At 41.9% G+C, this 14,269-nt stretch overlaps 1 protein-coding gene across 1 annotated transcript in view; it reads right to left on the minus strand.

Annotated features, from left to right (window-relative positions):
- Positions 1–12,516, minus strand: part of LOC308093501 (cadherin-18-like) — a gene marked incomplete at both ends in the record, with an annotated part of 166,825 nt that extends 154,309 nt beyond the window's left edge. The window contains one exon of the mRNA XM_080439838.1: positions 11,572–12,516. Within this exon, the coding sequence (XP_080295964.1) occupies positions 11,572–12,516 (945 nt within the window). The remainder of the gene's footprint in view (positions 1–11,571) is intronic.
- Positions 12,517–14,269: the final 1,753 nt, after the last annotated feature.

A 14,269-nucleotide genomic window follows, 5' to 3' on the forward strand; every position in this document is an offset into this window, starting at 1 on the left:
ATGCAGAAATACAGTCTGGCAAAAGTTAGAAAAGTTATGGAAATTACTTTTCATTTACCATGACTTTGGAAATTAAAGTCTTATATAAATATACTTTCTTCAGCAGAAGCAGCTGGAATTTTGTTTTAATGAAGTCTGTATTAATTCATTATTAGCCTTGAGAACTCTGTACACTAGGGTATGGCATACATCAGTGGTGTAAAGTAACTAAGTACATTTACTCAAGTACTGTACTTAAGTACAATTTTGAGGTATTTTTACTTTAGTGGAGTGCTTCCAATTTTCTGTACTTTTGAAAATTGAAAAATCTACTCCACTACATCTCAGAGGTAAATATTGTAATTTTACTCCACTACAATTATTTGAAAGCTACAAAACATACATCAACCACTTCAGCCCTATTTAAACTTTGGCTATTTGAAAATAGCCGATCTACAAGCTCACAACGCGTCGTGACGCGTCACGTTCTGAGCTTGTAGATCTGCTATTTTCAAAAGATTTTAAAATATTTTATACATATGATACCTTGTGAAACGAGACATTCTGCATAATGAGTACTTTCTACTTCTGGTACTTTAAAGTAGATTTTGACACCAATACTTTTCTACTTTTACTCAAGTACATTTTCGATTCCGGACTTTTACTTGTAGAATATTTCTACATTGCAGAATTGATACTTTTACTTAAGTAAAACATTTGAGTACTTTTTCCACCACTGGCATACATGCAGTGGAGAAGAAAGACGATTGGACTGCGAGCAAAGCAGTCGTAGGGAGCATGTCGTCAGATAGCCTTTTTTGAGCTGCCAGCACCTTTCTGCCAAGCATTTCTATTGGTAAAGACATGCTAGGAGTAGTAGGAGTGCTCCAGCATTCCAGCACCGTGCCTTGGGTTTCATCACTCTCTGTGTCCAGCGTTATTTGACAGAGCACCCTGGGCTCTTCGGGTAGGAAATAGTTAAACTTTTGAAGAGGACCACAGCTCATCAATGTCACTTTTTCCGACCAGCCAATCAAAATGAAGAAAATGGCGAGGCCAAGTGGAAAACTGATCTCCTGACCTACCCCAAAGCCCCCTCCGCCTTAAAAATCTAAAATCGAATGAAACAGACTTCATAACTATAACTATAAATGTATGGAAAGTACATGAATATTGATAAACTCGTTTCTGTGGACATGGCCACTTAGGGGCTGTGTGCGCATAAAGTGTTTTTTTGAGCTGTCAGCATCTTTCTGCCATGCATTTCTATGATAAAGACACGCTAAGAGACACACTCTTTCCCAGCACCACACGTCACGTTTCAGCGCCTTCAGCGGCCAGTGTTTTGGCAGAGCGCCCAGGGCAGGGTCGGATTAAATGAATAGATTACATTAGGCAGACTGTATTCTTTGTGGCGGGCTGAGGCAGAGGACGGGGAAGGCTAATATTTGACCAACAATTATACTTGTTTTAACGACCGCACAAGACAATGGTATTATGTTTCATGGAGGCATAATTATGAACTCAAACAATAACGCACAGCTATTAATGCAACACAGTAAAAGCAGACCGACTGCTAAAGTTACATGCTTACTTATAGGCACATTAGAAAATAGTTTTGTTAGAAATGGAGTTTTAATCCCACTCAGGTCTGGCTTCAGGGTGAAGGGACTGAACTTTGTGGAATAAAAGTCATTTATTTAACCATGCTATAGCCTCAGGAAGCGTAAACAACATCATAATGCTATGTTGTGTGTGGGAGAGGAGAGCTCTTTTGCAATGTGTAAATGGAACATAAGTGATGTGTGCGTTATGGCCATTCCTTCCATGACATGTGTGCAGTTGTGCCATTGGAGATCAAAATCAAAGAATATATCATATATATTTTAATCAGAGCACTTGAATTCTTCTCTCTCAAAATTAGCATAGGTGGGTAGAAACAGCTGTTTGTAGCTTGCAGCACCGTTTCTCGGTCTGTCTGTCTCTCTCTCTCTCACGAAGAGCAAGTAGGCTAAGAAACCAAACTAACTGACCTAATGTTCTATCTGTCTGTCTATCTATCTTGTCTGTCACGATTTTGTACTTTTGTTTTGTATCATATGGTGTGGTGTGGTGTGTACTGTACATCAGTGGTTATCAAACATTTTCATGTAAAGGACCCCCAAATTGATATGTATTTGGCCGCGGACCCCCATCTGAAAAGGTTTTGTTCCTGGGACCAAATTCTAAATTGTTTAACATTTAGAATTCGTGCCGCGCTGCAAGCTTGTACAGCAAATCTGCTATTTTTGAGTAGCCAACGTATAAATGGATAAAGTGGTTAAAAAAGATTGTGACACTATAGTAACATAGGTTGCTGGGGACCCCCTGGAACCCCCCACTTTGAGAACCACTGTCCTACATACAACAGACAGCGCTGCCCATGGTGCTGAATTCTAAAGCGATCCACTATGGGGGAAAAAAAGAAAGAGAGGGTTCTGCATCAAAAACATGCATTTCTGTAGATGTAGCCTATATAATTTCACGCTGCTCAACAGATGTTTTGATGAATTGCATATTATTGTCTCCACTGGGGGGCCTTTACACTGGCAATCATTGTTGGTATCATCGACAGTATAGTAACCACACCGTTTAGTTCTCTCTGCCATGAGAGGCTGTGTGAGCCTAGCCCCACCCCTCACACAAAGACAGGCACTGAGACAAGATTATGTAGCAGCGGCTACATACTGTGAATACATGTATACATACTTCTTTAATAGATATTTATGTAAAGCCAGGGACATTTCATGGGGACAGAAATTCAGGAACTGATGTTTGGCTACTCTATCATAAGGTGTCCATTTTAGGGCCCAATAAGATTAGCTGCTGGGCTAATGGCTAAACCTGCATTCCATTACTTGTGGTTAACCAAGATTTACATTCTAGCCTGAGGAAAATGTGACACGAGACTTCAACCATTTACACATTTTTAAGAACAATACAAAACAAAGCTAGCCAGGATTCACTCAACGGTCTGGTTTCCATTCCACCATAAGGCCAACCAGCGTTCAGCAGTTGCCAGTGGTCCATGTGTGTGTCCGCAGCTGTGGCCACGGCCAGTCAGGGTGTGTGAACGCCGTGAGGCCGATCTAATCCGTAGTGACGCTGACATCGCGTGACATTGACACTGCACTCTCTTTGAAGGTGAGGGTTGAGCTGGGACTGGCAAGGCGGGCACACATGGGACTTTGTGTGGGTGCATCTCTGTGTTTGTGTCAATACGTGTTGAGTAAGTGAGTCTTGATGGTTGGCTTGTTGAAAGTGGAAGCAGATATGCTTAAGGTGCAAAAAAAGGACGGGCAAAGACAGACACACGTACTGAGACACGCACACATGCACGCATACACCCACACACAACCGCACACATCCAGTTCCCCAGGGACCCTACTGAGTCATTGTTTTTCAGGCGGCAGTGACAGCTGAGCTGCAGTTTTTACCCACTCAGATGACACCCCGCTTTCTATTGATTCCTTGGAGCATAACAACAGGCAGGTTTAAGCACGGGCCCAGCAACCACTTTAAAAACAAACAGACACGGAGACATACATAATGTGCACACATCTACACACACACACACACACACACACACACACAACCCTCAGCATTATGAGTTTGAGCTCCTGGCATTATGTGGAGTGATGGAGAGATGTTGTTTTCCCAAGATGGTGGGGTGGTGGGGGTGAGAGAGCCGTGGTGTGGCGAAGTGAGAAAAGAGGAGTACGAGAGAGGAGAGGAGATGCACAATAGAAAGGAGATGAGAGGAGATGTGGTGAGACCAAGACGAGAGCCAAGGCAAGTAGAGGGTAGAAGAGGTATGCTGAGGTAAAGATAACAGAGGGAGGACTTGAGAGCCAAGCCGAAAGAGATGACAGCAGTTATATTATGAAGAGGAGAGAAGAAAAGAGAAGAGATGTAGACCAAAGATTGCCGAGGGTGGGAAGTGACAGAATAGACTAATACTTTGAGGAAATTAATATGTACAGAATACTTGGGAAAGACAGGCAGCAATCTAATCTTCTTTCTTCCTGAATCCTCCTGACACAATTTACCTCACACCTCTCACAAGTACGCACCCATCTCTGCCTCTCCTGCTCTCCCAGTCTCTCTTGTCTCTATGTTGGCCTGTCCCTCACTGACTATTTCTTCATCATTCTCATTCATTCTCTCTCTTTCACTCCATTTCCCTCTCTCACCTTCATTCCTCTTTGACACTTTGGTGCCAGAGGTGAATACTGTAGCGTCTCACAGATTCAAGTGTCCTGGGAAAGTATCCAGTCATGCAAGTCCCCTCGTAACCTTCATGTATTTTATCATTCAAATTACACACACCTCCCCCTATACAACGTTTGATTGAACCCAATCATACTTGACCGTGCCTACAGTATAAGAGATCCATTTGGAAAAGTTGCAGAGCAAATAATGCAAACCCTGGAATGTTCAAGAAATTCAATGGATTGCTTTGCTTTAATTGCATTGCTTTGCATTTCTAACATGCCAAAGGTATAGCCAAAATATATATTTGTTTCCCGGTCTTGGAAGAGCATGCACTTTATATCCTAAACGAGACTAAAGTTGCGCTACATATCTCTTACTAATACACTCACTGCAAAATATCTTCTTCTACCATTTCAAAGACAAACCAGAGCAGCAGACTAAAGAATAATATAAATGAAGACCTTCTCATCAGGGTGCTGCAAGCCTGGTGATGCTGTGATAATAAGAACATCCTCTTTCCATCTCTTCTGACATTACACAACAATTTTTACTTTTACTTTTTACCTAATAGTCACATCTAGCACTGTTACAGAGGCCAAATCAAATAAAAGTTGTATAGCTTTTATGTGCGTTTATCTATTGAGATGACATATCTCTTTGTCATGAGTGACTGAGGCAAATCGCAACGTGCATCTTGAGCCATCAACACAAACAACCAAGAGGGAACATCTCTTTTAAATCATTTTGAAATGAGGGATTACACTGCATGAAAACCCTTTTCTGCTTCATTCAGTACAGACCTTAGGGACATTATAGCAAACGCTCTTTTAACTGCAGAGAGTAATATTCATAAATATGCATATCCAGACCTTTATCTCCATAGCTATTTCTATATCAGTATATCTTTTGCTTTCAAGTGAAACCGCCCAGCGTAGCAGCAAGAGACTGGGACAGTTTTATAACCCTGATATGGTTCCTCTCAAAAGCAAAAGCTCTCAAGTTAGTCCAATTAGTGTCCTCATAACATTTTAACACTTCTGTTTACACAAGGTGGGTCATAAACAAGTAGTTTTAATTAGGTACATAACGGCGCTGATGAAAAAATATTTTAAAAAAATATGCCTTTTTTCACAGAATAGTGAAATAAACAAAAACTACTCGGGGTGAGATCAGGTGAGGATGGAGTGTGTGATATTAAAATGTGTTTTTTTTCAGTCAAACATTTTTGGAGTGGTTGGTTTGGAGTGGCAATAATAGAGGCTGGTTCTAAATAAGGTAATCGAGTAGGTATTTATTATTTGTTTTTAGTTTAAAGAATTACATATTTGATCTGTATTCCACAGCAATTTATTTCAATGAAATTTGCTCAGTGGCGTTTGAAGCACCCGGAAGTATAATAATGGGTCCATTGGGTCTATGCCATAGAGTCTGCCGGAAGTACCAATATTGGGTCCAATAGAGCGGCCATAGAGTTATGAGCAGGCGCAACAAATGGTAGATGCACGTGCAGTAGCATTTTAAATGCGGAAGTGTTGCTATCCCAGATTTGACCACCAGGCGACGGCCGCTTCACTGTTCTACCGCGGCTCTGGGGGCTTGATGTTAACAGGCTGTGAGGAGTGGGTGGGTTCCAGGGGCGCCGATGACGCGGGGGCTTCGGGGCTAGCGCCCCCACGCTCAATTGGTCATGAATGAATGAATCTCAGATGTCAGGCTCAAACTTACAGTACCACTACCATTACCATTACTATAGCGGGGCGCAGATAGGTGTTAACGCGCCGTTGACACCTAGAACAATAGCCCAGACAGAGAAACGGCTCGCGGCGGGGGGGCGGGGCTATTGCGGCTCGAAAAATCGAACACAACTTTAGACCAGGGGGACTCGGCACCGTCATGTGAACCATGGCTATGGCTGTGCTAAACATGTTCTGCAGGTTTTGGCTCTGCCGTCTGCCCTTATTGAAATGAAGGGTCGCTATGCTGTGTCCCTCGACTCCCTCGTCCTGTGTGCACTAACAGTCACTCACTGCATGCACTGAATACCAGTGGTGGAAAAAGTACTAAAATGTTTTACTTAAACAAAAGTATCAATTCTGCGGTGTAAAAATACTCTATTACAAGTAAAAGTAAGGTATTCAAAATGTACTTGAGTAAAAGTAGAAAAGTATTGGTATCAAAATGTATTTAAAGTACCAAAAGTAAAAGTACTCATTATGCAGAAGGTCCCATTTCACAAGTTTTCAAACGTGTAAAATGTATACAAATTCTTTGAAAATAGCAGATCTACAAGCTCACAACGCGTCGCAAATCTGCTATTTTCAAATTGCCAAAGTATATATACTGTATAAGTGGTTTTGTAATAATAATCAAAATCTACAAAGTAACTATAGTAAATAAAGTTATCAAATAATTGTAGTGGAGTAAAAGTACAATATTTGTCTATATGTAGTGGAGTAGAAGTAACTATAGGCTACTACTAAAATAAGTACTTTTATTTAAGTAAAACATTTGAGGATGGGACACACTGAAGGATGGGTAGAGTGTTGTTAATGTTGTTTTATGGTCATTTAATGAATTAATTAAGCAAAAAAAATCGCGCGCGCTTCGCGCGATTACATGCCCGCGACGCAGTGGGTGGAGGGGGGGGCGGGGGGGAAGGGGGGGGGGGGGGGCGAGTGGTGGTCAAGTTCAGCCCCCATGGCCACGCACAAAAGCCGGCGTCCCTGGTGGGTTCTAACAGGTGTACGGCCAGGCCTGCTCAGGTAGGGTAGATTCCACCTCTGATGCAAACTCAAAAGAGTTTTTACGAAGCGTATGACCTATGACTAGCCTGGCTCCACCCCCTGAATCGCTAGCCTCGCATTCAGGGTCTGGTGACACTCTCGAGGGTGGGCTTTTCTCGGTTGAAAATCTGTACGACGAATCTGGATCACGATAATCCAGTATGAACCAATCGCCAAAGAGTCCAACTTTGGCCACGCCCCCATCTCAGAAAACGGCTGCACTGAGAGGGCTTTCAGACTGAATAATGGAGTGAAACGAAATGAAAATTCAGGCTGAGTGTCAGGCTAACCTATGACACAAGTCATAAAGAAATATACATCTATGGAGGGAACTGCGGCATCAACCAGAAATGATTTTAGTGTTGACCCCATAGTTGAAAATCACTTACTCCTTCTTGTGTGTAGGCTACTAACATCAGTGTATTTTGCTGCAGGGCAACCAGTCTAAACATTTTGATAAAAAATAATAATACATATATTTTCATGTATTGGTGTGTTAAAGCAGCCTATGTCTGTATGTGTGTGTGAGCAACCAACAAGCCAAATTCCTTGCACAGAATGCACACACCTACTTCGTGTATAAATAATAATGAAAGGGATTCTAATTACGAGATTGGGATTTTAATGCCACGGGTGTTATAGAGTCACGATTACAGCTTTGACAAAAATGAACAAAGCCACAAGCTATTTGATCATGTTTCAATCGATATGAGGTCAGGAAGAAGGCTCAGGATGAGAGAATTTTATATTCTACTGATCTGCTTTCCCGATGGCGCTGCGCCATGTTATACACAGCTCTCCAAACCAATGCTGCGTCTCTCAGAAAAGAAAAATCCAATCTCCAAGTTCTATCAAAAAATGGTCCCCTTACAAAACAAGGAAATATAAACATAACATTCAATTACAGACTGTATGACCCGAAGCAAATCAAAAATAAAATAAAAAACAAATCTCCATCTACACATCACTCTCTGAGTAAAACTTCTGTTGTGTCCGACCACCCCTTGTTTCCTCCCTATGTTTCCTTGTTCTCACCTAATACCACCTCAGCTCCACCTTACACCCCTGCATGTTGTCTCTTTTCAACACTTGGAGGACGAGACTTTTCTGTTGCAGCACATTTAACCACATGAAAACCATAGAGACCCTATTCTGGGCATCCTGAGCAAACATTCGGGGAAAATAGTAGATCTACAAGCTCACAATGTGTCGTAATGTGATGTGTTGATTGATTGATTGAATACTTTATTAATACAAGGATGACCCAGATAAGCCCTCAGGGCTTGTTTCCATTAAGGTGTGTGTATTCAATTCATCGAGACATTTAAAGACAAACAATAATATACAATAATATGCAAAAAACATCATATGAAAGAAAGATATGTACAGTAGACACTAGACAGTTGGGGGGGGGTCATTTCAGGTGATGAGCTTAGACTGCATCGCTATTATTGAAGAGATTTGGTGTAGAGGGGAAAAAGGAGGGGGCCAAGTGCAGTACCCTGGGTCCCAGTCAACAAAGCATATACTGGGTTTAAGTGGTTAAAGCTAGAGTGAAGCTTATATGGATCTTAATCATCAAAATTGGGGGCGGCCATAGCTGAGTGGTGGGTAAGCCCGCCTAGGGTGCCAGAGGCCCTAGTTGCCCCAGGTACGATTCCAGGCCAGCCCAGCAAATGTGTCGATGAAATGAAATTTGTCCCTGAGCAGGACTCTTAACCCCTAATTGCTCACAGGCCCTCATTGGAAACAAGACCGCAAGGACTTTCATGAACGGACCTGTTAAAAGGAATTATCCTTATCCTTAACTCTTTCACTGCCACACATTTCAGACTGTGTCGTCCCAGTGCCAGGAAAAAGGTGAATTTTTCCTCAGTTTGTTTTTTAACATTGAAGTGAATGGAGCAGCAATTTTTTGGATAGCGTTATCTCCTAGTTCCTTTGAGATAAAAAAAAATCTAAAAAAATAAAAAGATAAAAAAATTAAAACCGGGAAAGCACCCGTGTCATTTATCATTTTTTGCGTTGGCTGTTCAAAAATAGCAGATATACAAGCTCACAGTGTGCCACAAATTCAGATGGCATTTGTAGAATCAGCCTCAGGTCTTAATGGGTTAAGAACATTTCCGATGCTGCCTCATTGAAATGTAAGGCACGGTAAAAGAAGAAAAGAAGAAAAAAACACCAAAAGAGAACCCACGGCAGCAGACAACCACCCAAAGTCATCTATTCATTTGCACGATAGATCTGTGCGTGTGCTAGAATATCTCAGTCAATCCCTCCTATTGAACTGAACAATTCAAGAGGTGTGGGCAGATTGGCAAAGGGGAGCTGCATCAGCTTTAAATATAAATCCTTAAGACTTGAATATGAAATTAGCACTTTTCACCAGAAAAGGTTTGAATTAAACACACACAATTGTGTTTTCCCAGTTTGAAGTGTTGCGCATGGCAGTGTGCCCATTGCAGTAGGCAATCACCGAGCAGAGTGCCTCCTCAGCAAACACGGCTCTGGATCACACTTACAGTATAAACAAATCTATAAAGACACCATTTTTAAAGCCCATGATTATACAAAGACCTGCTTATCAAATTTTGTAAACAGAGCAGAATCAATAAAGGGGATCAAAAGCAGAGGATGCCTCAACCCTCCCTACGATATAATTGATTAGACTAGAATAGAAGATATATGGCCTTGGGCCCCACTGTAGAAAAAAGAGCCAAGAGAATAAACGCTACAGTGAATAAGCCACAAGGACAACACAACAAAGAGTCCAGTACAATTTCCAGTCCATATTTACGGTACTACTGGTAATGTGAGTAGAGGTGGCTTCATGTTACTTTTCCAAGGAAATACTCTAAACGACCCAATGGAAACAAGCCATAGTGATTTCTTGGATTTAAAATCCTCTTAACAGACCATGTATTGAACTGCACTTCCCTGTGCTTGTCTTTGCAAACTGTTAATAAAGTATTCAATCAATCAATCAATCAACGAGCTACTACAGTGGTTCTCAAACATTGTCATGTCAAGGACGCAAAAGTATTTGGCTGTGTGCCCCCATTTGAAAATATTTTGTGCTAGGGACCCCCATAAGAGAAGATTTGTCAACATGTGTGAGCTCGTACATTTTCGATAATGTTCGATTAGGCGGGGAAAAAACTGATTGGGCTTAGTTCCTCATTTTGCTGGCAGGTGACCCCCCCGGAACCCCCTCAAGGACCCCTGGCGGTCCCCACACTCCACTTTGAGCACAAGTGAGCTGCTACGCCACCAATCTTGCACACAGGTTTGTGCATCAAAGATATAACTCTGCCTTGCACTGAAATAGATTTATTTTTTGGTATTTATTGTATTGTATTTGTAACAGAAACTACAGGGTATTCTGGCACACTTCAAGTTAGTGTAATGTGTGTACAGTAATTAAGGCTCAACAGAGTAAACAGTGGAAAAAAGTTTGAGTGTCATGAGCATAAAATCTCTCTATCCATAAGCAGCACACAGGCTTAGTAGCTCTCACATTTATATTCCTGGTAGAGAATGGTTCTGAATCCCCCTCTTAGATTTGCACACACATTTCGTTATTTCAATTGTACTGGGATATGCATAATGGGTTTATGCATATTTCTTTTCCTTGATTGTTCCTCTGAGCTCTCTCACCAAATCGTTCCCCTCTCAGAAAGGAAGCTCTGTCTACCGTCTTATTAACAAAAACAGCTCTAACCGATCTGCAGCAGGTTGCAAACAAAAGGTGTTGTTGAACGTTTTCAATGACAAAAAAAAAGAAAACGTGGGCTGGAATAACTGGTGGTATTGTTCTGAGCCGCGGCAGTGGCGGTTGTCCACTGCAGTGGTTTAATTCCAGTCATTTGGAAGCAATCAACACAAAGAGACCAGCAGCGCAGCTTTTCCACTCTCTGCATGAGCTAAACATTCATTAGGAAATAATCAGCAGTGCAGGCACGGCTCACTCAACATGGTGTTTTGAACTGGCCACAGCTTCCCCTAACTCTCACATACTGTACACAAAATGCCATATGTAATCAATGCCATAAACAAGTCAGGTTATAACCATTTACATCCTCTATTCTTAATCAATTTGACCTCAGTTGCCTCTGTACTTAGTCTGCATTTTTTTCTCCTCTAAACCAAATCTCTTCACCGAAAATAGCCGATCTACAAGTGTTGCATCACGCCGTATTGTGAGCTTGTAGATCGACTATTTTCAGTGAATGTTCCCTCCAGATTAGGGATAATAGGGTTCAAGTGATATTTTTAAGACATAGCCTACTGTGATTTAATAAATCCAATATCATTAGTGAATGAATTGCAGCAGCAAATTGGAAATTGATTTAACATCTGGAGGCGAGTTTAGACCAGCTAACAAGAAATAACTACAAAACATGTATAATTATGTGCACTGATATGAAACATTTGATCCAGTATTGTTCATGTATTCTAATTGAATACTTTAACAGCACTATGGACAATATATTCTGTACAGCATGCAACAGAAAATAAAACAGTTACTAGTGAGGAAGGAGTTTTACCATACCTTTCCGACGTACTGTGCCTCAGGTCCAATATGCTCTTCTAGTACAAAGAACTGGTTCCATATCCAACCCCTCTTGGGCCGGTGGTGGGAATCTTTCTCGGTGTCCAGAGCCTTAGTCTGGTTCCTCTGTGGTCTTACGGAGGCTCTGGGATTTAGCTCAGAGAGTTGCTTTGAGTTGGGACTGGTGTTGATGTCGGCTTGCGAGGAAGGTCTGACCTTGGAGTGAACTTTTGGGTTGGACTGTGAAGATAGCCTGGCATGGGGATTGTATTTGGGGTCTGCAGCCTCAGATAGCATGTTGGGTTTTACATTTGGGCTAGATAGTGACGAAAACTTGGAGCTGGGGTTAGACAGAGCAGATGGCTCAGAATTGGAGCTGGGTTTGGATACTACCTTTGTGTTAGAATATGAAGGGCTGGACAGTGATGCAAAGCTGGACTTGATGTTGGATTTAGAATTGGATAATAAAAATGTGTTGGGGTTGGATACAGATGGCTTCGGGTTATCGGAACTATTCCTGGACACCCGTTTGGGGCTGGATTTAGATGCTGGCCCTTGCTTCGTTTTGGGATTATGTTTTGGTGGGGACTGAAGTTTGAACTTGGGGCTGGAGTTAGATATGGGGGAGGTAAGAGGTTTGAAGAAGAGGATGCTGCTGAACTGGGGAGTGAAAAATGGTGGGGGGTTGGGGCTAGGGCTGATCTGAGGCTTGTGCCTGAGGCTAGGGTTAGAGCTTGAGAGTTGGCTGGCCTCCGGCAGAGAATTAGGTTTGTGGTTAGGTATGGAACTTGGGAGAAAGCTGGGTTCAGGCTGTAACTTGGGCCTTGTGCTAGGCCTGGGGCTGGGCTGGGTGAGTGACCCATAGCTGCTCTGGACGACAACACACAGGAAGACTGCCAGAGGACAAATACGGGAAACTGCAGCCCCACTGGCTGGAACTCTCATTGTAGAGAAAGAATGATGCAGAAATGTTTCCCCCTCTCTCATCCACTGTGTCGTACCTCTGTGGGCACACACACACACAAGCACGTGCACATAAAAATCAAATGCACACGTTTACTCCTCTTTCACAATATGTTCCATGGCATGGTATGGTTTTCTCCTTAAAAATACGGAAAGCTCCATGTCACACGGTCTGCTCCAAGTCACCACGTTCAATGATGTTTGAGTGCCAGATGATCCTCAGTGTGTGATGCTTTTCTTCTTCTAATCATTGTTTCAACAGGCATGTGTCACTGAGCTCTACTGTATTTCCTACCGAATCAGAATTGTGACTACGAGCAGTATCTACTTCATGATCAACGATAAGCTAAAATACAGCTGAAAGTAATCCATATAATTCCAGTATGGTCCATGGTTTGGCGTTGTATAACATCCACTAGCACAGGTTGTTTCTCTCCATGTCGAAAGGATGCCAGACAGTGATCAGACTTCAGTTGGCAGATCTCTTTGTGATGTGGCATCAAAGGTCAGCATTTCCTGGAAGAAAGGAAGATGAATTCAAAATCAAATGAAGTTTGATCATTTCATACAATGTAGCAACCTGATGTGCTTTACACTTGTATCATATTGATGTTATGGCCATCTTTATCAACATGACAAGAGCACAAACTCTAGCAGGAAAAAAATATTAAAAAACAAACAAACAAACAAAAAAACTATAAATATATGATGATAAGCATCCTGCACTTTCCTGTGGAAGGAAAGAAACCATAATTGATTTCTCCTGGATGAATAATCTCCATGGGGCTTTGATTGACTACAGAAGGTAATTTTCTTTGATAATAGAATGTGCCTTTTTTGGAAAATTGTTTCTCAAAAGCAATCTCGCTGTCGTTTCCAAGAAACAATCTCAGCAGTACAGTGGTAAAGTCCAGATTCTGATTAGAGAAGCTGCTTTTGTATTTGCTTACTCACCCACCCAACCATTTCCTCACTTCAGGCAGTGGATACAGTATGAAGCTGCCAGGTGGCATTGGCAAAGTAAACATTATTAAGCCATGAGGTGCTCTGAACGGACTCCACAGAGCCATTACCCTAAACTTAACCAACACCAAACCCAGCCTAAACAGTGCCTAACCTTAAGGTACCCATTGTCAGAGTACTTTTTTGTCGTCCTCATTATCATAGTAATAACTGGTGGCCAGTCTATGACGTCAGTACTATGACATCATATTGATGACATCAGGGACAGACAGACAAACTCATTGATTTTTCAGTTCTGGATAATTTCTGGTCCAACCAAAGTCCCAATCGGCACAACACATCATCGGGTCCTCTGCAATACACACGCCACATGCCAAGTTTGAAGTGTACCGTTCAGATGGTCCTCAAGTTACACAAGACAGACAGACAGACAGACAGACAGACAGACAGACAAACGCACACACTCAAGATTACGTGTATTTATAGATACTGTAGATTAAACAACACCCAAACTAATCCAGTAAGTTGCAAACTTTAACCACGTGATTGCCCCCGTACTAGCGTAGATCTCAAAAGGTCCAATGGCTTCATATCCACCTTTCATGAAACCACACAAGATTATACCCGTCAGCTCGTAACCCTTTCTTTTCGGCTTTCTTTTTTCTTTACTTTTATCATTATTAGCTATGCTGCTACATTGCCTGAAGGAAGCTGAGGAAAAAAACAAGTTGTAAGATGTAACAATGAAGTTGAAGCTTGAACTTTGAACTTT

Source organism: Gymnoscopelus braueri, assembly GCF_963280865.1.
Source record: "Gymnoscopelus braueri genome assembly, chromosome: 10".
Classification (NCBI taxonomy): Eukaryota; Metazoa; Chordata; class Actinopteri; order Myctophiformes; family Myctophidae; genus Gymnoscopelus; species Gymnoscopelus braueri.